Here is a 24,933-nt window from a genome sequence, read left to right as displayed (position 1 = left end):
AGCAAGCATAATTATGGTTTACACAGTAACTATATGCTGGAGTAGTTCTGTTAACAATTCGATTACAGGCAAACTCTTCTGGATTACCTTGATCAACAGCCATATATCATAACAATTTTATATAAAAAAATTAAACCATAAGGATTGTATCTCTCTCCCACAGGGATGAAAGAGGTAACTTTAATTTTCAGTGACTATTTTGGTCCATTTCTTGAAGTGAAGGCTAAACCATTATTTGGACATTTCAATTATCAAGTAAAATCTTAAGCAATTCTTTCAAAAATACTAATGCTTTATAAAGCTGTAATTTTACTGCACCTACCAGTGTCCTAAAACAGAGGAAGGCAAAAACCTGAAGTTGAGAAAGTTTATCATATATATTAGCACCTGAAGTCTTGCTTCAGGATTCTGGTAGAGAGCTGAGGATGTTGCTGGTATGTATTTCCAGTACACCACAATCTCATTATGTTTACCTGCAATACATAAGAGTTCTTTTCAAGCTAAAGGTGTGTTAAGAGAGCTTTCCTTTTATTTTTATTTTTTTAGCCATGATGTTTACCCTCTATGACTCAGTCAGAACTGGCCGTTATTATTTAAAGAAAGAATACTGAAGATCTGGCCTCATTCTGTTTACAAAAATGTAAGTAGATATGGACAGATCATCAACACTAAGCAAATTTTCAGAATTTTACAAACTACAGCAAGTCCAGCTTTTAGGAGCACTGACACAAGTGTGCCCATTAGCTAGAAACAAAACAGAACTGATAATATTCTATAGCATCACTTAACTTTCCAGTATGTTGTAGAGGTAGCCAAAGAGAAGAAAGGTAGAGGAAAAAAAACACTTTACCTAATATATGCAAAGTGTGTGAACCTACAATTAAACCTGTTTTTCATCCATTTCACTTTTTCTAATGACTTTGTTTCTAGCAGCTGATAAGACAGTCCTATAACATAAGGACATACCCATAACATAAGGACAGCCTCAAATCTTCCTTATACTTTGCAAAAGTCACCACTCTTCTACTCACAGATAACTTATATAAATAACTATGTTAGACAGAGCTATACAAGCTAGAATTAGTATCTACATGAGAGTTAAAACAAAACAAGCAATTCCTTCAACATGAACTAAAGAGAATCATCACTCAATTATCACTGCTAAATCCTGCTAAAAAACAAAGCTGTAATGACTGCTTCCTTGCACTCATTGCTACCTCAAGGTCACCAGTTTCTAATACCAAACCTCTATTATATTTTATGAGAGCCTATAAGCTAAGCTACTAGAATCTGGGGAAGGTAGAGAAAGGAGAGAGTCGGGTTTAGTTTCCCCATGGGGTCAGCAACCTGGCTTGCCTTAAGGCTCAGCTGTGTAATGACTACTGCCAACATAAAGTAAGGAGCCAAGAACACCCTGCTACAGTGAGAGAAAACAGTAAGATGACCCCTTTCATACACCATACAAGTCATGTGTGAGCCCTTACAATGATTTTTCATAATTTCAAAGTTAACAGAATGCTTTTTTTAATACTGTTTGGTCCAGTAGAAGTGAAATACAATGTTTCAGTGAAATGATCTACTCTTTGGAAAACAAACATATTCCAAAAGAAAGTTAGTTTCAGTCCAGAGATTTTGGATTTGTTAGTCTATTCTTTTTTTTTCTTCATTTGTTTAATATTTGATCTACAAATGAGAAACTACAAAGAACTACTGAAACTGTCGACAGACAAAGCAATGCAGCTGCACAGAAACTCCAGCCCCTCATAAGAGTTTACAGAAATTTTAAGTTAATCACAGCAGATAATTTACACACAAACGCTATTGGGTTTGTGTCTTTCTTTTGATTAATATAACCAGTAGTAACGTTAAATAGGTTTTCAAAACTGAGAGCTAAATATAGACAGACTAGTAATCCCAGTAAATTCAGTGAGATCATTCATCTTCTTAAAATTAAGTCCATGAATTAGTCTTAGGAGATTGTGAGCAACCCATCATAAACAGTCTAGGTACATTCACCTTGTCCCTTTCATCCATGGAAAAAGCGTTATATCCTTTTGGCTAGATAAATACATCTTAAATATATTGCCATTCAACACACAGCTCAGTTAACAGATACTTTTTCATAAAACATACACTTTTAGGTTTACAACAAAAACATTTACATTAACATTTTTATATTAAACTAACCAGTCATTAACTAAATTAACATAAACTAACAGCAGTCATTAACTGCTTAATAGAGATTTTGAAGCCTGCCTTCATGTGTCATGTCTAAAGTTTTCTCAAATTTCTTCTTTCTCACTTACTCCATGTTTTATACAGACTTCATTCAGTTTTAGATTTTAGCAGTTAAATATTACATTCAGAACAGAAGAGCATACCATCAATTATTGTTTAGTCTTCTGCTTTAGGTGCAGCTGTAGATATACTATTACTTTATTCATTTCAACAGGTTTTTATGAAGTTAAATTTCTTTTTTTTCCTTCTTTTTATCTGATGACAGTAAGTCAGATGTGAAAAGTCAGCATGCAAATTTGACCTACAGTGTGAAAATCTGTCTCAGAAAAGGCAAGTAATGTAACTTATCTATATTGGTCTTAGGTTTTTGGAAAACAGACAAATATGAAAAACAGTAAATTCCACTTAATTCCAGAGCTTTCAGGGCTGTTTCAGAGGCAAAAATATCACAGAATTACAGAATCACGGAACAGTCTAGGTTGGAAGAGACCTCCAAGATCACCGAGTCCAACCTCTGACCTAACACTAACAAGTCCTCCACTAAACCATATCCCTAAGCTCTACATCTAAATGCCTTTTAAAGACCTCCAGGGATGGTGACTCAACCACTTCCCTGGGCAGCCCATTCCAATGCCTAACAACACTTTCCGTGAAGTTCTTCCTAATATCCAACCTAAACCTCCCCTGGCGCAACTTTAGCCCATTCCCCCTCGTCCTGTCACCAGGCGCATGGGAGAATAGACCAACCGCCACCTCGCTAAAGCCTCCTTTCAGGTACCTGTAGAGTGCAATAAGGTTGCCCCTGAGCCTCCTCTTCTCCAGGCTGAACAAGCCCAGCTCCCTCAGCCGCTCCTCGTAGGACTTGTTCTCCAGACCCTTCACCAGCATCGTAGCCCTTCTCTGGACTCGCTCAAGCACCTCCGTGTCCTTCTTGTAGTGAGGGGCCCAAAACTGAACGCAGTACTCGAGGTGCGGCCTCACCAGAGCTGAGTACAGGGGGACAATCACTTCCCTCGACCTGCTGGCCACGCTGTTTCTTATGCAAGCCAGGATGCTGTTGGGCGCCTGAGCACACTGCTGGCTCATATTCAGCCAACTGTCAACCAAAAGCTGCCTCTGACAGGCAGCTTTCTAACCACACGTCTCCCAGCCTGTAGCTCTGTTTGGGGTTGTTGGGCCCCAGGTGCAGGACCTGGCACTTGGCCTTGTTGAACTTCATACCGTTGGCCTCGGCCCAGCGGTCCAGCCTATCCAGATCCTCCTGCAGAGCCTTCCTACCCTCGAGCAGATCGACACACGCACCTAACTTGGTGTCATCTGCAAACTTGCTGAGGGTGCACTCGATCCCCTCGTCCAGATCATCGATGAAGATGTTAAAGAAGACTGGCCCCAGTACCGAGCCCTGGGGGACTCCACTCATGACCGGCCTCCAACTGGATTTGACTCCATTCACCAATGCATACAGTATTGTCACACACACAATTTTCCACTTAATGAAGCAACAAATAATTCTGTTTGAAGTCATCTACTAGCTGCTAAGTCATTTCTTCCTATAAATACTTGTAAATGAATTGAGATTAAAAAACCCAGATCTTCATAAAAATTAGAATTTTAAACATTAATGATGTAATAGTTATTTTAAAATGTTTTCCTCTTATATGACATTATCAGTTACCCAACACTCTTCACAAATCTCTACTTGCAGACACCTACCCATCAAGTTTGTTTAAACTTGTTATATAAATATGAAAACATACATACACCATAAAAGAGCATTTCACTATTCCTCTGGGCAAATTTGATCATATTAAATTTGATCCTATTAATGACTACAGATTCTGCCTATGTGAATATACAAAGACACACAAATGCACCCCTTAAGGTTTTCATTTCTCCCAAATATTTTCCAATTTTGCCAAATCATATTAGAACTCAAAGACGTCAACCACAGACATATCCAATGTGATTTCACTTTACGTTTTAACACAATAGATGTATTACATGGTTCAAAATAAGGAAAATAACAATGACAATATAACGCATTATAGCTAAAATATTTGAATATTCCATATTCTTACTAAGAACAGTTCATATTCTTTCTTTGAGAATTCCTTCCCTCTTTGTTTCAAAAATTTCTAAATTATTACAAAGTTGGAGGGAAGACAGGAACTTTTAAAAATCTGTACCCAAGTAATTTCTAAGAAACATGATTTATTTAACTGAACTATTCTAAACTAACTATTAAGGCTTGTGACAGATCAGGAATTCAATAGACTGCCTTAAATCAATTACAAAATTAGGTGATTTCAACCCTGCTACTTAGAATTTTGAGAGCTCATAAAATTGACCTGAGGAATCCTATAAGTGAACAGCAAACCAATTAAGTCAGCTTTCTACTGACTAAAACTCGTGAGAATGATGCTCCATATCAATGCTTAAAACACACACTGGAAGAGTAAGTTTTTAATCATGTTATCTGCCTAGGACTTGTCTGGTTGTATATTTCCACATTGTGGGGATACAAAAGAAAGTTTAAAATACTTACTTTGGATACATTGGCTCATAAAGATACTTGTCTCTTGCTGATGGGATTTCAAAAAATAAGATGTATCCCTTTGCAGTCTGAAAGAGAAATACTGATTAAGTATACACCTGGTCTAGAAGCATAAGTAAAGTCTATACAGATTCTTTTCATTTCTATGCATGTCTCACATATATTAAGCACAAACATACACTTGCATCAACTTTCAGACATACTGAAAAAATGGTACTTTGGAATTCATTCTAGTTAAAATCCATACTAGCCTTTAAAATCAACTGAATGGATCACTCAGAACAGAAAGCAAATATGAAAAAAACATTGTGGCTGTATGTGTCCAACAGAGATTTTCCCAATTCATATAGATATAAATACATAAGACTAGATAGCTACATCAGATATTCAGAACTGGGGCATCTCATTCTCAAAAGGAGAAATGAGCCTGTAGAAACAGCAACTTGTGCTTTGAATAGGAGAGAATGAACTACGCTTTTGCAAAGGAGAGAGTTAATGCAGTAAGCATCTAGTAGTATGCACTATCTCTTCAGAGCAAAACTTCCATCTACTTGAACACATATGGGCATTACAGAATCACAGAATGAATGAAGTTGGAAGGGACCTCTGAAGATCATCCAGTCAAACGCCCTTGCCAAGCAGGATCACCTAGAGCACACTGTGCAGGATGGCATCCAGGTGGATTTTGAGTATCTCCAGAGAAGGAGACTCCACAACCTCTCTGGGCAACCTGTTCAGTATTCTGTCACCCTCACAGTAAAGAAGTGCCCTCTCATATTCAGTGCTTCAGTTTGTGCCTGTTGCCTCTTGTCCTGTCGCTGGGCACAACTGAAAAGAGACTGGCTTTGTCTTCTTGATACACTCCCCTCAAAAATTTGGACACGATGAGGTAGGTCTCCCCTCAGTCTTCTGTTTTCCAGGCTAAACAGGCCCAGCTCTCTCAGCCTGTCCTTGTACAACAGGGGCTCCATTCATCTAGTCATCTTTGTAGCCTTCCTCTGGACTCACTCCAGTAGCTCCACATCCCTCTTGCACTGGGTAGCCCAGAGCTGGACACAGCACTCCAGGTGTGGCCTCACCAGGGCTGAGTAGAGGAGCAGGATCACCTCCCTCAACCTGCTAGCAACACTCTTTCAAATGCAGCCCAGGGTACTGTTGGCCTTCTTGGCCAAGAGGACACATTGCTGGCTCATGGTTACCCTACTGCCCACCAGGACTCCCATGTCCCTGTGAAGACTGCAAAGCAGGTAGGCACAACCTCTCATTGTTAGTCATTCAGGTAGGTTTTGAAAAATTCTCCTGTCAAACAGTACCTTTAGTTATCATAATGCCTTTTTAAAATCTTCCAGTGCCTGAAAAAAAGTTTCACTGTCATCCAACACCAAGTCACATTCTGTTATTCTGGAAGACTGACTTTAAACTAAAATGCTATTCAGAGAACAAATATAAATCATTTAGTTATCAGATGTTCCAGTCATCAGTAGAAGCTGATCAACTGTTTGTATAACCCCAGACAAGCAGATGACCAGTAAGGTTAGCTTTTCAAAATTAATATATAAGATTTGTTTAAAGCACAAATTTATCCTTCTGGCAAACACATTTCGGTTAACCGGTATTTCCATACAAACACTTCAATATGAGCTAGGCATGTACCTAAAGCACTATTACTAAAAGACAAGAAGCACTGAAATGCATAGTTTCAAGATGCTTTGCAAGGCTGGTTTCCTCTTCCGTGAATAAAGGAAACAGCAATACTCATTAGCTTACTTTATCAGTTCACAGAAGCCATTTTTTATCCACTCAAATATTTTGCTTTATTGCTAAAGAAATTTGTCTTTCAGTTTCATAAAGTCAAGAATATACTTAAAACACAACTGTTTTCATTCAAAGCAAATACTTTTCTTATGCAAAACTAAAATCCAAATGATAATGGTCATCTTGAGACAGGTTGAAATTAAATGGAAGACTTTCCACGTGCAGTAATATCATGTTCAAGCATTATGCAGTAAGGAAACATGCTCATTTCTAACATCTTTACAAGTTCTTTCCATTACATCATTAATTATTTAACCTGTATGTTACCTTATACTGGAAGGAAAAGTAAAACAATACTGTGAAGTAATCTTTATACTCATATTAAGGTACAAAGGCCTTAGCTGAATCCCATTCAAAGCACAACTTGCTATTGTTACAGCTTCATTTCTAGATAGAACCTCAAATTCCATGAATAGCTTGCTGAAACGCAGAAGCATTCAACCATGCACTTGTTGCAAATTGATTAGGAAACATGTGACAGTGCTGGTTACTTCATAAGTTTCACTGCAGCACAAACATTTCTAAAGCAATACAAAAACCTATCTGAATGAGTATGATCAAAGTATAAACATTCAGTGCCTTGCAAGAGACTTCACTACAGGGTTTCTCAGTATTAAATACTATTAAATACTGCTACAGTATTTAATAGAGCTCTGCTTTAGCTATGGGAATGGACCCTGAAGAGTAGCTTGTATCAGAGGACTGCCCACATATGGGGAAAGACTAAAATGCCTGGTATTTTTCTCTACATTTAAGCATCTTGTTTCACTTCACAGCTTTATTAAGGTAGTAGAATTAGCTACTATGGGTGTATATACTAATCTGGACAGAGTAACCCTAGAAAAATTACGAATACACCAATATGAGAAAAGAAACTGAAAAATACCGGGGGGGCCGGGACGGGGGGGCGGGGGTAGAGTTCGATCCTAGTCACTTTCATAATGATAGTGAATATGTGATATATGTGATAGTTCAAAGCAAGACTGTCAGTTTAAAAACGTGCCAAGAGTTTAGCACTAAAAGATACTATTAGTAATAGAAGCTAGAATTTCTGGAGGATGATGACAGTGTGGGAACTGCTTAAGCTTGTTTAACTGCATACCATTAAAGCTACCTGAGGTATTTTATAATGCCTTACTTGTTAGATCAAAGTTTGCCTTTAGTACAAATAATAATAATCACCTCACAACAAACACTATGAAGTATTTTTTTTTTCCAAGATTCTCAGAACACTTTGGCAGAAAGAAGGAAATAGCACTGTGGATGGATCACTGCTCCTGACTCTCAACTCCCCTGCCCATCATTATGTCACTTAAAAACAAAAAATTAGCTAAGTGGTACAGTTGCTATGAACTTAAAAAAAAAAAAAAACTTCTGTTCACATTTGAAAAACAAAGCACAACAGTTTTATTATCAAACACACAACTGCAATCAAGAAATGCAAGGGCACAGGTAACAACAGCTAAAAAACTAAATCACTGAAAAGATTTCAAATGAAGATCTTTAGCTATGGCATATGACTGCACTAATAACTTCAACAAAACTAGAAGTACAAAATATTTATTTATTTATTAGCTAGCCTTGCTATCGGCTCCTCCATTTGTTCCTATGAGTATTCTCCTTAAGGAAAAGTCACCAAGAATGGACACAATACTTTTCTGTTGGAAAGAAGTTCATAGTTTTACCTGGGGACAAGACTACCATGCATCAGCAGAACTACCTTCTTAATTAGGCCTCCCAATACTGCCTTTCATCCACTGTCTCTCTATAACAAAAATACCTGCATTTTTAAGAGTAGTCTTCTCTGTTTTAACTTAAACCTCATACGCGTTTCAACAGCTTATTAAAAAAACTTGCTATCCAAAACTGGTGTTAAAACTAGTATAACAAACATGTTTGCCTACACTAACTGTATATATATACACTCAGGAAATGCAATATTAACATAAGAAACATGAATATTAGAAAAGTCACGACAGTTATTTTTTAAACTGACCATTTTGAGTTCTGTTTTGTGAAGCTTAAGTTGACAAACAGACTTAAACATACAGGCATTTACAACCTGATGTCATTTGCAGAAAATAACACAATGCTTTTAGCTGCAGAAAAACTTAAAAGTGCAGTAACTGAATGGGAAAAAAATAAAGCTAGTCTGAATGTTAGCTGAACAATAATGTCTCTTCAGGAAATTGATCCCAATATCACAGAAAAAATAATACACAAACTAATTGAATTTAAAAATCTAAATCTCTTCTGAATTCCAGCATAAAGATGTAATTGAAATGGGTAGTTTACTTGTGATTATATTCTGTGTTTTAAAAATGAAAGACTTATTTGTTTATTCATGGTAAATGGTACAGAATTCTCCTTTTTTTCCCTTTAGTGGTAACTATTAGCATATAAGATCTGAGGATAAAATCTTACACTAGTAGAAACACTTTCCTGTACTGGTTTCATCAGATCCTTTTAGGCTATTTAAACATTCTAAATCAACTACTGATAAAAGTCTACCCCAGCATTATGTACACAAAAAGGGTATCCCCAGAAGTTTAGTTGATTTAGAGTCATAAAGGTAATGGTAGAGGCAGGAGCTATTCCATAAACCATCTGGTATTTTCCATTATAACAATGCCTGACTGATTTAAAAACTCCAAAACACTACAGGCATCATTTTAAGTACAAAGAGTGGTTTATATCAGGAGATTAAGTTACTGTTCCAAGCAATTACAGTGGCTACTATCTGATTTGCAATTCCACATGTCCATCTTCTGATGGATAGTTTTGATGATTTCAGTCTTCCATACATTTTCACAATAGCCTTGATTTAAAAAGCTATTAAAATTAAACACATCTAAACTTAAGACCTGGTCGTAACAGAAGACCTGGCCAAAAGTTGCAAGATGCTGTGTTCTGACTTCTAAAATTTCTGCTCCTACCTTTGCTGTGTCTACCTTGCACATCAAAATTACTTCTGAATACTGGAGCTCAAATAGTCCACTGAACTTCTGTGAGCACAGCACTTCCAATGAAACATGACTAAACATTATTGTCACATGCAAGACAAGATTTCATCTTTCCATCCACATTTTCATCCACTGAAGACCCATCTTTCCAAAATATCTCTAAATCCTATTTATCAAGGTATACACGCTTATATCACCTAATTCCTTATTTATTTATTTCTTTTATACACATGCCTGTAAATTCCCTTATTATTTGTGATCAGGTTACTGCAATAAAGTGATGCTGTATCAGCCCTAGCAAATACATTACACATCATGTTAATACAAAGAACTGCAGGTCATTTTTCAGGGGAAAAAAACACTAAAATTACTTAAGAAACCTTCTATCATCCAAAAACCCATTTTGCACTATTACTTATTTGCACAAAATAAGTATCAGTTAAATGCACACACCGTCTACAGATTTCTGCAGGGAAACTGGTAATACAAAACTCTGTTTCCAATAGTTTAACAGCAATAAAAAGACAAAACCCTACTTACTGAAACAGCTATCATGGTGCTGTCAGGCCGCCATTCTGCTTGTTTGTACGGTCCAAACTGAGAAGCTGCTTTTGCCAGTTCCTTGTAACTCACAATTAATACACTGGGCTGAAAGGAAAAAAAAATAAAAGAAAGTAACACAATAATAATTACATCTAATGTCTAGAAGGAATGGAAACTATAAACAGTTATGTTTCCTTATCAGCATGCTTCTCTTGAAAAGGGAAGTTAAAAGATTAATGAGTATTTGACAATGCATAATAATACAACAGTGGTTTTAAAGAGAGTCTATGGTGAATTCTTGCCACACTGTCATTCCTAATCTCACTCCTCTAAATAAAGGATACTTGAATTAAATAGTTCATTTGCCCAGAAAAGAGTCATTACAGACTACAAAAATAGATTCAAGTTACACAAAAGATAACTGATACTTAAATGAACAAAAGTGTCTCTAGTAGCTTCTAATAATGAAAAGGACTGTCAAATTAGCTAAAATGAAACATCCTACATAGAGGACTTGGTACAATCTATCTGTATTGTTTCTACTAAATGGATGGACCACTGTATTAAATAGAATGATAACCAGAGAATTTGTTTTATATCTCTTCAAGAAAAGGTTGCTAGAAATCACGCAGAAAAAACACATCTCAGGTTCACTGCAGAGATTTTGCATATGAGATGCAACTGCTGGCACCTTTCTTCTTGGGAACGGAGAAGAGCTCTGGAGTCATGAGGCCCAGAAAATGCAACCAAAGGCACCAAGCTTTCATTTCCTTTCTTGAAAACAATTTGGAACTATGATGTAAAAATCTAATGGAAGGCTATCTTTTCTTGCTCCCATGCTTAGAAACAGATATTAAATATAATTACTGAAGAATGTTTGCACTTTCTTCTCTTAAACCAGTAAGAACTTTCAGCTTAGATAGGTATTCCCATTTGCAACCTTCCACCACTGGGAAAGAGGGAAGGAGAAAGATGTGTGCTTACACATTACTCAGATCACAACTGTACTTCCTCAGCCTTCAGCTAAATTAAACAAGCCATGCTTTTCGTAAAAGAAGCTCCTCCCCAGTAGACGAACTTTTCCTAACCATATGAATGCTGATTTTTCTTCAGAGCTTTAGCAGCAAACTAAGTACCAAAAGGAGCACAGTTCTCCATTGCTGGAAGGGAAAGAAAAGGCTGAGCAACAACCACTCATTTGCCAAAAGGAGTCACAGATATATTTGGCAACACTCATCGCCTGCCATGAGGTCCAGAGGTTATAGCAATTTACTATTGCTCTTAGTCTACTAGCTCAAAAGGAAAAAGCTGGCACAACAAATCTAATAAAAATAATTCTACCCCAAAATCACATGGCTGCACCATACCCAAGAATTAGAAGAGTATCTAATACCATCACATTCAGAACCAATTGCTTCAGTTTCCCTTAAGAATAAGCAGATCTACAAACAAATTAGTATGAAATTAAGTAATCAAATACTTTCACCATGCATATAAATTAGGACTTTAATTAATGTCACATAGGCCTTGGTAAATTTATAGTGTAACTTTGCTTTCTGTAAACAGTACCATTACTTAAATTTCAATGCCACACAGAACCGAATTACCAAAAATCAAGTTCAGTGTTTAAACTCGAAACTATAACAAGCAAACGAAATCTTTACTGTAAGAACTATTTACGCCGGCTTTTTCAGTTCAGATGGCTTCTTTTGCAGCTACTTGCAAATCAAGTAAACTAACATTAGACTACTCTTAGCAGAATCTTCTTGCTTGTTCTTGTAAGTACATAGCCTTTCACTGCTTGACTTAAACCCAGGTCAAATGCCTTAGATAAAGTGCCTTGTGACAGCACAATCATGGTAATCTGCTCTAGTGATCGAGACCAACCTTTAAGCACTCCTCTGCTTCAAGCATTTTAGCAGCAGGCAAAAAATGTTTCAGAACCTCATTAATGCACAACAATTTTCTTCCTATATTCTTACTTTTACAAAACATAATAACAGTATTTATGCTGTAATGTTCTTGTGACATTTATTTATGACAAAGCTGCTGTTATACCTCAGAATCTGGAAGAACATTCTACTTATATAGCAGCTGTAAAATGTATATGAAATAGACATCTAGATTGATTTCATTTTGTGTTTTGCAGATGAAGAGTAAAGGAGTTATCATTACAAGTACATATAAGCATTTTGGATCTTTTTGCAGATTCAGTAGCTTTCTTTCTTATTAGCAAGCAGATCTGTTTCTAATTCAATAGGTCCAAAAGTCTACCTAGCTAATGGTTAATGGTGATTATTTCACTAATGCAACTTATCTCCACATACAGAAACTCAAAAAAAAAAAATCAATCTTCCTCTGCAAAGAAAACACCTGACACACAGACTTTCACTCAGTAGGTTTACAGCACAGCTACAGGGCAACCTGCTCTCCTGCTCTGCTCATGCAGGAGAAATATAAGCAGACATTTTACATTTGAAGTCATTTCTTACTGAAAAGAGTGACCTAACAGGTATAAGAGCACAGAATTCTGTTTTATAATCAGGAGTCTATTGGCCTAACTTTAAGTACTTACCTCAAGTGAAACAAGCCATTAAAAAAAAAAAAAAAAAAAAAACACACGGAAGGGTCTAGTTAGCACAATGCCTTTCTCTAGTAAGTTTTAGATAATTAAGTCATAGTCTGTACAGAAGCAGTAGTTATTTACATCCTGTTACAGAGTTTTTCCTAAATTTTAACATTTGTTTCTGTTGGGAAAACCAACTCTCTATAGCGGCTTCATAACAAACCAAACCAAAAAAAAACATGGAAAAAACATGCCTCTTCACATTTCGGCACCGCCTATTGAAAACTAAAACAAATCTAGTTAAGCACAACTGTAATTAAACAGTCTCAAATAAGTCAAGCCATTGATTCTCCTTCTTTGCAATGCTTAAAATTTCCTTTCACTGAAGTTTTAATGGCTGAGTCCAAACTTTTAAAGAAACTGGTGTTTCAAGAAACATGGGAAGTGACCTAGCAAAAAAAAAAAAAAAAAAAAAAAGGTTGTTCAAAACAAATTTGTCTACATAACGAAAGTAAACACCTTTGGTTTTTAAGGAAGGAAAATCTGAAGACATTCTGTGCAACTATTAAATAATTCTTTCACACAAACTGCAACCTAAAGCTAGCAAAAGCTTTCCAAAATAGATGAGAAGCCTATCTGGCATTCCACAATCTGCTGCAGAGAATATCTAGCATTTTGATATAGTACGCTTTGCCTCTCAGGAAGGAATATAAGGTCAGCCAAAACAGAAGCCGACACTCATGAATAGAACAGTGTGGGTGGATGCTCAAAGGACCACAAAAAGGAAGGAGGAGGGAAGAAGATAACCTTAAAAAGAATATACTAATATCATCACCAAAGAGTAAACAAATTCTCCAGCGTGCTCCAGTATTAAAAAGAGAGCAATAGAATACAACTTCTTGTTCCCATATTTCAATATACTGTATCTCCTTCCTTTCTCGTCCACCACTAATCTATCTTGCTTCCTTCCTCCACCCTTTCCACAGGTCCCCTACTCTGAAATCTTTATGTTTCTCAACAAATCCTTCCCAGCTAAAAAAAAAGCCCCCCCCCCCCCCCCCCCTTTTTAATTACTTATGACAGAATTCAAAGCAGGCAGATGAAAGCAAATATGTTTTGGATGACCAATTCTAATTACAGGAGCTACATCATTCATGTAATGTAGCAAACCAGCTTAACAGGCAAAGACACCTAATTCAACAAACTACTTTTAAGCCCCCGTTTGTTTCATTGTCAACTGCTAAAAGATTGTTCAATAAGAATTCCTTTGGACTTCCAACTGAGAAATATGAACTCTTCGTCACCATCAGGCCAAAACAAAACAATACTACAACAAATAACAGTGAAACTATTTTAAAATTGATAGTTTTATTTAACTCCACCTGCCAGAATATACCATATTTTCCATCTCCTTTCTTTAAGGCATAAATAATCTCGTAAGATTGCATCATATCAAGTGGCTTTTGCAAAGAAATCTATCAAGATATACAAACCATACTTCAAAATCTCTCTGCATGCTAGATATGGGATATGGGATATTCCTGGTTTACTTCTCCAAATACAAGCATTCCACAATATGTGATGTGAATGCACATTGAGCAGACATTTAAATCCCAAACTAAGATGTGAATGCTGCTCCGAACTGGCTGTCTTTAAATAGCACAAGGAGCACAGACTTGAACAGCAACCCTCACAGGAACGAGTGACTGTCTTTAATCGAGGCGCTTAAAAGCATTAAAATATAATAAGACATTAGGCAACTGGAGAGAGGTACAGTCATTGTTTGACAGAATATAATATAATGAAAACAAAGGTTTTCCTTAATTTAGAGTCTGTGGTTTGACTGCTGCAGGCTAATAGCAAATTGTGCATGTAGTACATTTAACAAGTAGGTCAGCAAATACAGTGTGAGGCTACTGGACTAAGTTTGAAAATTAAATACCTAACAGAATCTTTGGATTCAGATACTGAAGCCTGTTAATGTTCCTTAATTTTCAGTCGCTCTCTTAACGCTAATTCACTTGAACCCAAAACGAAAGAGAGAAAGAGCAAGACAAGAACACTGCCATTTATAGTCATCCCAAAAATTAATAAAACCATGAAGTAACACTCTCTCTCAAGCTTGTAGATGTACCTGTCAGACACCAGAAGACTTGTTTTTTTATACAAAGCAAAGTTTTTAGTAGTAATTATAGTTGTGTTAAATATGAATAGCAACACTGTATCCTAGGCAAGGACAGCAATGTCTCCAGCAGTTTATAAACTTATGCTCAAATGCTTATGCATGGCAACAAAAAATTACATGAATTCTTAAAAATACTGCTGAAGGTTTACAGAATCCTATCATTTCTGTCTGAATAATACTTAAGAACTTTGTAAAGTTCTGGATGTTTTGCCTAGCCTATACACATCCAACACGTTCAACTCCAAACCACATTTTTTTCTGCCCTTTTTATTCTAAATATAAATCCAGAGGAACTTGAATATTTTTTTTCGAACACAAGTCAAGTTATGCAATCCTTAATACCTCCTTTTCTTTCTTTTATAGGATTCTATTCCCCAGTTCTCCTCCATCAATCAACTCACTTCTACTAATTTACTTACAGAATAATTTTTTGCATTTAGAGTTGCCAAACACCAAATATCTGGAAGACAATTAGTCTTCTCACAACTGCCATGTCTAGGAAGAAATTCTTAGATGTGCTGAGGGCATGCAGTGGTATCACCAGCTAACAACATAGTGTAATGTACATTTTTTTCTTCTTCGCAGAACCGAACAGAATCCTTTATGGCCATAGATAAAGGTCAAACCTCGTACATTCTCATCCTCCAGCAATTCAGTATTCTAAACACTAACATTTAATCTCACTCAGAATCCAGAGACAATTTCTTTAAAAAACATAGATGTTCTGTTTTGTTTTACAAGACAAATCTTTCAGTGCTGTATTAGGCTGTAAGCACAAGACAAAAATCAAACATACACTGTTCTGATGAGCTTGCAGTCTAAGTGACAGGCTGCAAGAAAACAGACCCAAGCCTGGTGAAACCACACACTGTATTTTGTCTTTAAATGGCTTGTGCTCCAGTTTTAAGGTTGAAGCTTAAGGTTTATAAAGTCATAAAAGGTTAAATGTAAAAAGAAAAAGTATACCCATGTAAGAAAGGATAATTCATTGGTAAGGACCACAAGAACATAGAGTATGAAAAGTTGCTTTGTAGTTAACACAAATACAAGGTAGTGGTAAAAGAATTTCTAATAATGTGGTTAATTAGAAAAATAATGCTTAAAGCTTTAATTGAGTTTTAAAAAGCAACAGAAAGTTCAGAATCAGAGTACCCACCCAAGAAGCATACACACACAGCTCCCAATGACACGCTTCACATAAGTTGCTGTGAAAGAGCAAGAAGCAAAATGCATCAGAACTGTCTAGCGGATGACAGTCACTGCCTCTCGCAAGCAAAAGTCTTCAGTTAATCTACTGCTCAAAAACATTGACAATATGAAAGGTCACATTTTGTAGATTTTTGCTGTTCCTCACACCCATGAACTATCAAGTGCTTAAGTTTAAATTAAATAGAACTTTAGTGATGAAGATCAGATTCACAGAAGCTCTAACCTCATATCTGATCTTATACTGGCGAACAACTTTATGCGACACTGCTTGGAAAGTCAAAACCCACAGCTGAAGATGTTCTTCTCTTCATTCTGTTAATTCTACAATGTCTTTGAAGGGTCATCTATTTGATATTAAATAAACCAAATAAACCTGTACTGAATATTATTAACATGACAACTTTACATTTCATGTGACAAACTCAGTCTAATAGGTATTTTCTCTCTCTTTTTTGTTAATTACCTAACCATAAGTACAACTTCATAACAGGAGCACCAGCACACCCAATGCTCTTAATGAAGTATATATAAATAGAAATGGCCTTCTCAGACCAGTACCAGGTGGGTATCTGTAAGAAGTCAGCAATTCAGAGGTTAAATTACTATGGAAAAAAAAAAAAAGAAAGAAAGAAAGAAAAAGAAAAACAACAGAAGAAACAAGACAAGGTAGTTCACACTGATGCCATCTGTGCCATACTGTTCACAGTAAGCAACCACGTGCGTCACTATGAAGACGTCTGTTGTCCATTTTCCAATCAAATTTCAGATAAAATGATACAGATTGTATCTTATGCTACCTAGGGAAAGGCCACATACAGTAATTCAACAGTTATTTTGCTTAGAGTTCTGAGAGGAATGTATGATCCTGAAAGCATAACCCTGGAAGTACAGTTAGTTTTTTCTTTTAATAGCCACCTGTAATAAGTAAGATAAAAGAAACAACTGCACTTGTTTAAAGTGTCTATTTACATATCACATTAACTATAAGCACTGGTGTCACAAATAACTTCTTTTATACTGTGCCAAAATTCCAGGTTGGAGAGAGCATTTCTCTAAGGGAAGCACAGATCCCTGTTGTTTTCAATTTGTTTCAAGCATGTAACTCTAACACTGAACCAGTAGAGACTGAAAAGCACAAGCAGAGTGCATTAGAAGAGTTGCCTGAACATAAATACGAATTCAGCATTCAGAACAAATAGAGATTATTCTGTCATCTAGGATTCTGATATACATGTTTCCCCATAGGTTTATAGTTCATTTGGGTGATCTCATTCAATGTCAGATTATCACAAAAAACAGGAGAATTTAAAAACAAGGGTAGGTGTAAATACTACATTGGTAAACACCTAGGTAGTTAAGAAATTTTCCTCAAAATGAACAGTTGAGCAAGCTACTTGGACACCATGGAGCTTGCAAAACTGGTTATGACAGGCAGTACAACCACCTCCAATAGTTTTCATTAAATATTCAGGGCCAGTACTTATTACTGTCATGAGTCTGTTAAGATTAAAGGAAGAAAATGCTGAACTATACTTGTACATACAAGTGTGCCATCAGACTCTATTCCTGTTCCACTTACTTTGCTGTTCAACATTTACAGGGGGGAATTCAACTCCACACCTCTGTCACATCTCCTCCTTCAGCTGCACACTGCTTCCCTCAGTATCCAGAGCCCTGAGGGTGAATATCTAGGATTCACTGAACTGCCTCAAGTTCTTACTTCATGAGATAACCAAACCGATCTAAAATTAAAGGCCACTGCTGTCAAAGGAGTAATGCTTTCAGTGAGCCAACTACAATGCTCCTTTGATCCCTCCATGAGCAGAAAAAAAGCAGGTTTCTATTTGTTCAGCAAAGGGAACAGCCTCATAAAAGCCAATACTAGCTCCAAAAATACAGGTCTAAGCAGGAAAGATGACGACCCTTCAGATTGCACAGCTGCCTCATGAAACCCTCACCTTCAGTACCCAAGCCAATTAACTGTCTCTTTTTAGCATTTCAGAAAGTTTCTTTCATGAACTGAAGTTTCACATTTCAAATGCCCCCGTACTTAACATTAGCAGAATAAAAACCCCTCAACAAGCTTTCCAATTCTGTCAATGAAAACAGTTTAATTGGCTTTCAATGTCAATTAATCTCCTGAGGTACCTAAGGCACAATATTTCATAAGAAATTTAAAGAAAACCACTTAGATCAGCTGTCTCCAAACTGGAGCATGTGCCAGACAATCCATTGGGGAGCAAGAAGAAAACATTTATGCCACTGACAAAAATTAAAAGTATTGTTTATTTCATCTTTATCTCATTCTTTTTTAATTTCTGTTGTGTGTCTGTTTTATAACATGCAAATAAGTATATTACTAAACATATACAGTTTGTAATGAAATATACACACATTGGGGATGCATGCCCAAACATCTTTTATCAGTATCAGCATGCAGTAAAAGAAGTTCACCACTCATTAGTGGTCTTTGTATCCACAATCCAGTCTCCCCCTCCAAAACAAGTTAAATCATCTAGAACTTTTTGGCTCAAAGTCACCAGGAGAATTCCATCTGTTTTTACACACATCACGTAAATCAGTTTCTAATCTTATCATCTATATGGCTTCCAAACCAGAAAACAAGCCACGCTTTGGCATATACTTTCCCTAATGTTCGGTCTTAAAACACAGCAGATGAAAAGGAGCTTTAAACATTACCACTTCACTTGAAAAACACACAATACTGAATGTAAGTTCACAAGCCTGAAAAGTATTTCAAAAGGCCCCTTGTTCTTGAAAACCTCAAAACAGTTTCACCAGCCTCACATCCTTATTCTTACAGGAAACCTTTCATATGTATTTGAGACAGTAATAAGTCTTAACAAGGGCATTAGCCTAAAGGCTTTTCCACTTCACAAAACTGAGTTAGTTCAACCTGACCAGAACTTAGCCTCATCAGAAGTATCTTCTCTAGCACAAATGGTAACATTTTCTATAATGTAAAAAAAATGTAGTTTGTTTCATAGAAATTCAACATATGACTTTAATATTTATCTTTAAAAAACAAAACAAAAAAAATACTATGCTTAACAATAATGCAAAAGATTCTCCTGAAGAGACTGCCACATTTTATAGTCTAAACTCAGTTACTGACCAAGTCTGGCAAAGTCAGCACGTTCCTTAAAAACACCCATGACACACTGGAACCAAAACATGTTGAGAAATGTTTAATGACCTGTAAGTTTGCTCAGCCTTTTTTTGCAACAAGTGAATTCTTCCAGTGTTCTGCCTCTTGATAGTTATACCTTGTTTAACATTTCAAAACAAGTCCAAACTTGCAACTTAATGAAGGCAGTCCTCAGGAACAGACCATAAAGTAAACTGCCTTCTGGACAATAGCATACATCTACAGAAGCATTCTACAAGCCCATCCTAATTTATGTATTTTCCCAGAAAACGGCATCAATTATGCTTCACTGACAGCTAAAACTACAGCTTTAACAGCTAGAAGACAGTATAGTTCACCTACAGTAGGTGCCATGAAGCTAAGGGACTGCAGGCCACGCGATGCCGTTCACACAGCATAGCTACTGGGCTGACACTCCCTGGCTGGATACTTGTCGAAGTTAAAGACAGCCACAGCAGCAACCCACCGAGGAACTGATTATCAGCCATGCAGAGCACAACAGAAAGCAAAGTGATGAAATCTCAGCATAAATCAAAACAGGATTTTAAGGCTGTGACTGTTGTTTGATACCTTTCTACACCAGCTTTCTAAAATAGGATTTTTACTTTTCTCTGTAATCCAAGATGAACTCTGAAAATTATCTGGAGTCGGAGATACTTCTAGACAGAGAGGGAATCTAATCAAGGCAGTATTTAAAAAGATCCAGCATCAACATTTAAAGTCAACATCCCAGCTGTTTCATAAGACTGAGTCAAACCAAATTGACATGCAGTGCTTCTATGTTACCAAACTAATTCAAAGCTCATTTAAAGCAACACATTTGATGTTTACTGTACACGATCTCAAAACTGGATGCTGCTAGAGCAGCAACTTCCATTCCAAAGCTGTGTCAATTCTTACGTTCAGTCACAATGCATCTGACTTGTAATCGTAAAAAGTTACTGAACTTCTTATGGGTTATGTAATTGCATGGTGTTACAGGCAGTTCTGCTTGACAAAAGTAGGTGCTTCGTATGTTTTATGTTTGTATGCTCTTTTATATAAAGCGCAAAACATAAAAAACACAAAATACATGAAGCACATTTGCAGAAACTGCTATGAGCACCCTCTGCGTTAAGCTTGCCTGCCGCTTAAACTCGAAGCTTTAAAAAATATAGAAAGTTGGGCAGAAGTCTCATTTTTGGGAAGAACTGATGCCAGCTCTGAGCACGTTTACCTGATGCGTGTTTGCAACGCCAGGCTGCTAGTGGTCAGTACGTGGGGCTAACGGCACGGTTCACAGGGGGGGCCTCACCCGAGGCACCGGGGTTCCTGCGGGCCCCAGATTTCGCGACCCTTCTACCGATGAGGACGGAAGAGGGGGGCCAGGCGGGGACGCACTCACCCTGCAGTACCAGACGCTGAGCTGGGACGGGGCCAGCACGGCGAAGAAGGCTCTCTGCGGGTCGGTGCGGATGTGGAGGGGCCGCTCGGGGCTCTCCAGCGGGCACAGCAGCCGTTTGGGCCAGCCGCTGAGGAAATACATGGCGGCGGGATCGCGGGGCGCGGCTCTCGGCGGCCTCTAGCCTAGGCGGGGGGCGGCGGCGGCACCAGCCGCGGGGCGACGGTCACCTGCAGCCGGTCACTGCTCGGAGCGCGGCCGGGGCGGCTGCGGGGCCCCCCGCTGCGGCTCCTCGCTGCCGCCGGCGCCTCGCCCGCCCGCTGCCAGCGTCGCTGCGGGGCCCGAGGCGGCCGCCGCCATGTCCGTGCCGCCCGCCCCCCGCTCCGGCGTCCGGGCGCTGCTCGGCGGAGGAAGGGGGAGGGGGGAGCAAGGGGCGGGGCCGGGCTGGCAGCGGCCCATTGGCCCCGGCGGCGGGCCCGCGCGGAAGTGGCGTCAAGCGGGGGGGGCTCCGTGCCGAGGTTCCGGGCGGAAAAGCGGACGGGGAGGGAGGGAGGGGGACAGGGGTGTGCGCATGCGCCGGGAGGCGTGGCGGGGGGCAGCCGCGGGGCGTGGGTGTGCTGGGACCGCGCAGGGCGGGGGGGGGGACGCCAGGAGGCGGCGGGGCGCTGACGAGGGGGCAGGCGCTGAGCTCTGCTCTCTGGGGACTGCGGGAACAAAAACGCTGCTTTTGCAGAGTTACCTTGCTCGGAGGGAAGGAACGTGGTATTGAGATACGCCTGCAGTGAGAAGAAAGCTTAACAGGCAACCTTGTAAAACGCAGGCTAGCAGAATCCTCAGAGCAATTGGGCGGAAGCCGCGGTGTAAGAACCGTTACCTCCGCAAGGAGTATAAAAGTCAGATCTGCCTCACAGCAGGCCGGCAACTGAAAGCCGAGCATTGTCTGTGAAGCACCGGGCAGGCTGTGAACCGGGATTACCCTTCAGTGGGGAAACGGGAGGGTCCCGGTCCTCGGGAAATAAAGGCAGGATCCATGAAGTAGTGGGGAAGGGAAGAAGGTAGGCACCCCGGGTTTAGGAATTGATCCGGTAACTGTGCACAGACCAAGGCAAGAAATACGAAGTATTGCCTTGGGGGTCGGGTGAGACTGTGTGACGTGTGATTGAGACGTGCTTCTGTACCAAGCGAGGGTGGAGTCCTGATCCGCGGCTCCATAGCTCCGCGAGGGGCACGGCCAGAGATGGACAAAGTGTGAGATAAAAGGGAGCAAGGAAGAGTCTCGGGAAATTTGGTGCACGGTAAGCCCTTGCACGGGGAAGTGCTTGGCAGGGCACCCCCGTTTTCCAGAGTTGGAACGTTAGTGTGCGGTACCCTGCAGGAGGGAGATTCCTGTAGCAGTGCACTGACAAGGGCTAGGAAAAATGGGAAATACGAGTTCCGGGGGACAGGAAGATACCCCTGGGGGAGCGCCTAGCGACAGTTCTTCCTGAAGAATGATAAGAAATTGGAAAACTAAACCCAAAATTAGAGGAGATGATAAAAGAATAAAATGGTTAAATATTGTGCATCAATCTGGACAAAAGAACCAATTAAGGAAACAGCAGTATTTTGACCAAAATACAGTTCTGATGAAAATTCAGGCTTTAGGTTTATATGTAAACAATAAGAGTCCCTTTTCAGAGAAGGAGCCAAGTTGTGCTCCCTATAATCCTAATATTGCACTGGTGGCAGCAGCAGTCGCTCCAGGAAGGGAGACAGGGACTGCAATTAACACTGTCCCTAGAGAAGAGCGCACTCTAGGCTCTGGTAAGAATTAGAACAAAGTAGAAGAGATATTGAGAATTTTGCCTTCCCTGATACTAACAGTACTAATACTAACTGTGTATCCTCTTAGGTGAGCTCCCTCCTCTCCTTACCAGCAGAGCGGTGTTAGGGGTTTTAAGAAGGAGATGAAGTCTTTAACTGAGGACCCCATCAGGTTAGCTGAACAATTAGACCAGTTCCTAGGGCCTAGTTTACACTCTCTGGTGTAGGCATCATTTCTCCCAGTAAGTGACGAGTTAGATTAGGGAACTAACCCATCTGAAAATAGTATGTGTATTTATATATTTCTTTTTTTTTTCCCTCTAGGTTATTTTTCAGCCAACACCTGTTCCCTCTTCTTGTTTCCAAAATTGTCCAGCTGTTTTTATTCACACATTAAGGAGGGAGCAGGAGCATGTGGTGAGAAGACTGAGAAGTAGAAACTGCCTGAGCTCAAGGCAGCTTTAGATGTAGTGACAGAGGCTGATTAGTCTCTTGTAATTGGAGAAAGAAAAAAAAAAAAGGTGAAGGAATACCATAGAAGATGGAAGAGAAGTGACAGTAAGTGTTTGTGCCATTGCAAGGTCAGGTGATGTGTTGCAAAGATACAGCTACAGGTAGAAGTAATTAGGGAAACTTACTGAACAACTCTCTCTGTTCAGTAACTTACTGAACCACTGTATTCTGTTGCAGCAATTCCTCTGGACAGTGGTATACAGGCAAACATGTCTAGTTAAAACTCCATATTACCTAGTTCCTTTCAAACAATGTGGCTTGTCCCCACACCTAAGCCCTGTTCTCTCCTAACATCTTTTCTTGGTAATAAGTCATAGAATCACAGAATACTTTGGGTGGGAATGGACCTCCAGGATCATGTCATTCCAACCCCCTGCCCTGGGCAGGGTCACCTCCCACCAGACCAGGTTGCTCAAAGCCCCATCCAGCCTGGCCTTAAACGTTTCCAAGGATGGGGCATCCACAGCTTCTCTGGGCCCTCACTTCCAGTGCCTCACTATCCCCTGAGTAAAGAATTTCTTCCTTATATCCAACCTAAATTTCCCCTCTTCTAGTTTAAAGCCATTCCCCCTTGTCCTATCACTACACTCCTGGACAAAGAGTCCCTCAGCAGCTTTTCTGTAGGCCTCCTTTAAGTATTAGAAAGTTGCTACAAGGTCCCACTGGAGCTTTCTTCAGGCTAAACAACCCCAATTCCCTCAGCCTGTCTGCATAGACGAGGTGCTCCAGCCCTTTGATCACCCTCATGTCCCTCCTCTGGACTTGTTCTAATACATCCATGTCCTCCTTGTGCTGGGGGCCTCAGGGCTGAATGCAGGACTCCAGGTGGGGTGCCATAAGAGCAGAGCAGATGGGGGAGAATCACCTCCCTCAACCTGCTGGCCGTGCTGCTTTTGATGCAGCCCAGCATACAGTTGGCTTTCTGGGCTGCCAGTGCACATGGCCAGCTCATGTTGAGCTTCTCATCAACCAACAGCTAAGGCCCTTCTCCTCAGGGCTGCTCTCAATCCGTTCTCTGCCCAACCTGTATTTGTGCTTAGAGTTACCCCAGCCCAGATGGGGGCCCTTGCATTAGGCCTTGTTGAACCTCATGAGTTTCACGCAGGCCCACCTCTCCTGCCTGTTCAGGTCCCTCTGGATGCCATCCTTTTCCTCCAGTGTGTTAACTGCACCACACAGCTTGGTGTCATTGGCAAACTTGCTGAGGTGCACTTGATCCCACTGCCCATGTCACCAACAAAGATGTTAAATAGTGCCAGTCACCAGTACTGACCAGTGAGGAACACCACTCGTCACTGATCTCCAACTGGACATTGAGCCACTGGCTGCAACTCTTTGTGATCATCCAGCCAGCTCCTTATCCACCGAGTGGTCCATCCATCAAAACCATGTTTGTCCAATTCAGAAACAAGGACATTATGCGAGACTGTGTCAAATGCTCTGCACAAGTCCAGGTAGATGATGTCAATTGCTCTTCCCCTATCCACCAATGCTGTAACCCTGTTGTAGAACACCACCAGATTAGTCAGGCACAATCTGCTCTTACTGAAGTCTTGCTGACTCTCCAATCACCTCCTTGTTTTCCGTGTGCAAATGTTTGCTGTTCCCGCACAAATTCCATGTTCCAGCTGAAGTCAGTCCGAACACAGACACAAAGAGGAATGAGTATTCATGATGTATATTTTAGAGCCCAGAAAAAAATAAGATCTGTTGAAAAAATATGTACTAAGGAAGCAAAGCATCAAGATATTTCTTATCCTCGATCTCTAAGTAGGTAACTTGGAAATGTCTTATCATCAGATTCCCACCCCTCAGACAGCGCTTCTGCTACAAACATCCTCTTTGATATAGGCCCTTCTCTGAACCCCTTTTAGCCTGCTTTTCTGATAAATAGCCTCCTAAATCAATAAATCGGATTAATTAGGAGCATAGCAGCAACTCATTTGCTAACTTCTTTTCTATTCCTTATATTAGGAAATAAATGCCATAAAATA

General features: G+C 39.5%; 1 protein-coding gene and 1 long non-coding RNA gene across 6 annotated transcripts in view; one reads left to right on the top strand and one right to left on the bottom strand.

Moving 5' to 3' along the window:
* The window catches only part of RIC1 (RIC1 homolog, RAB6A GEF complex partner 1), a 51,209-nt gene extending 30,201 nt beyond the window's left edge, over positions 1–21,008 (bottom strand). For 3 of the 5 annotated variants that reach the window (XM_035309411.1, XM_035309413.1, XM_035309412.1), the window contains exons 1-3: positions 20,627–21,004; positions 10,111–10,218; positions 4,784–4,860 (exon numbers count right to left, since the gene is read on the bottom strand). In XM_035309411.1, the coding sequence (XP_035165302.1) occupies positions 4,784–4,860; positions 10,111–10,218; positions 20,627–20,767 (326 nt within the window). In that variant the 5' untranslated portion in view covers positions 20,768–21,004. Of the gene's footprint in view, positions 1–4,783; positions 4,861–10,110; positions 10,219–20,626 lie in introns of all 5 variants that reach the window. The other 2 variants (XM_035309415.1, XM_035309414.1) reach the window with 2 other exon arrangements.
* On the top strand, positions 9,037–24,484 carry LOC118155847. Its single transcript, XR_004746043.1, has 3 exons — positions 9,037–9,051; positions 23,765–23,769; positions 24,365–24,484. It is a non-coding gene; the product is annotated as an uncharacterized LOC118155847 (long non-coding RNA).
* Positions 24,485–24,933: the final 449 nt, after the last annotated feature.

This window comes from Oxyura jamaicensis, chromosome Z (genome assembly GCF_011077185.1).
Source record: "Oxyura jamaicensis isolate SHBP4307 breed ruddy duck chromosome Z, BPBGC_Ojam_1.0, whole genome shotgun sequence".
Taxonomy (NCBI): domain Eukaryota; kingdom Metazoa; phylum Chordata; class Aves; order Anseriformes; family Anatidae; genus Oxyura; species Oxyura jamaicensis.
The sequence above is the reverse complement of the archived record's forward strand: the minus strand, read 5'-3'. Positions and strand labels throughout refer to the sequence as shown.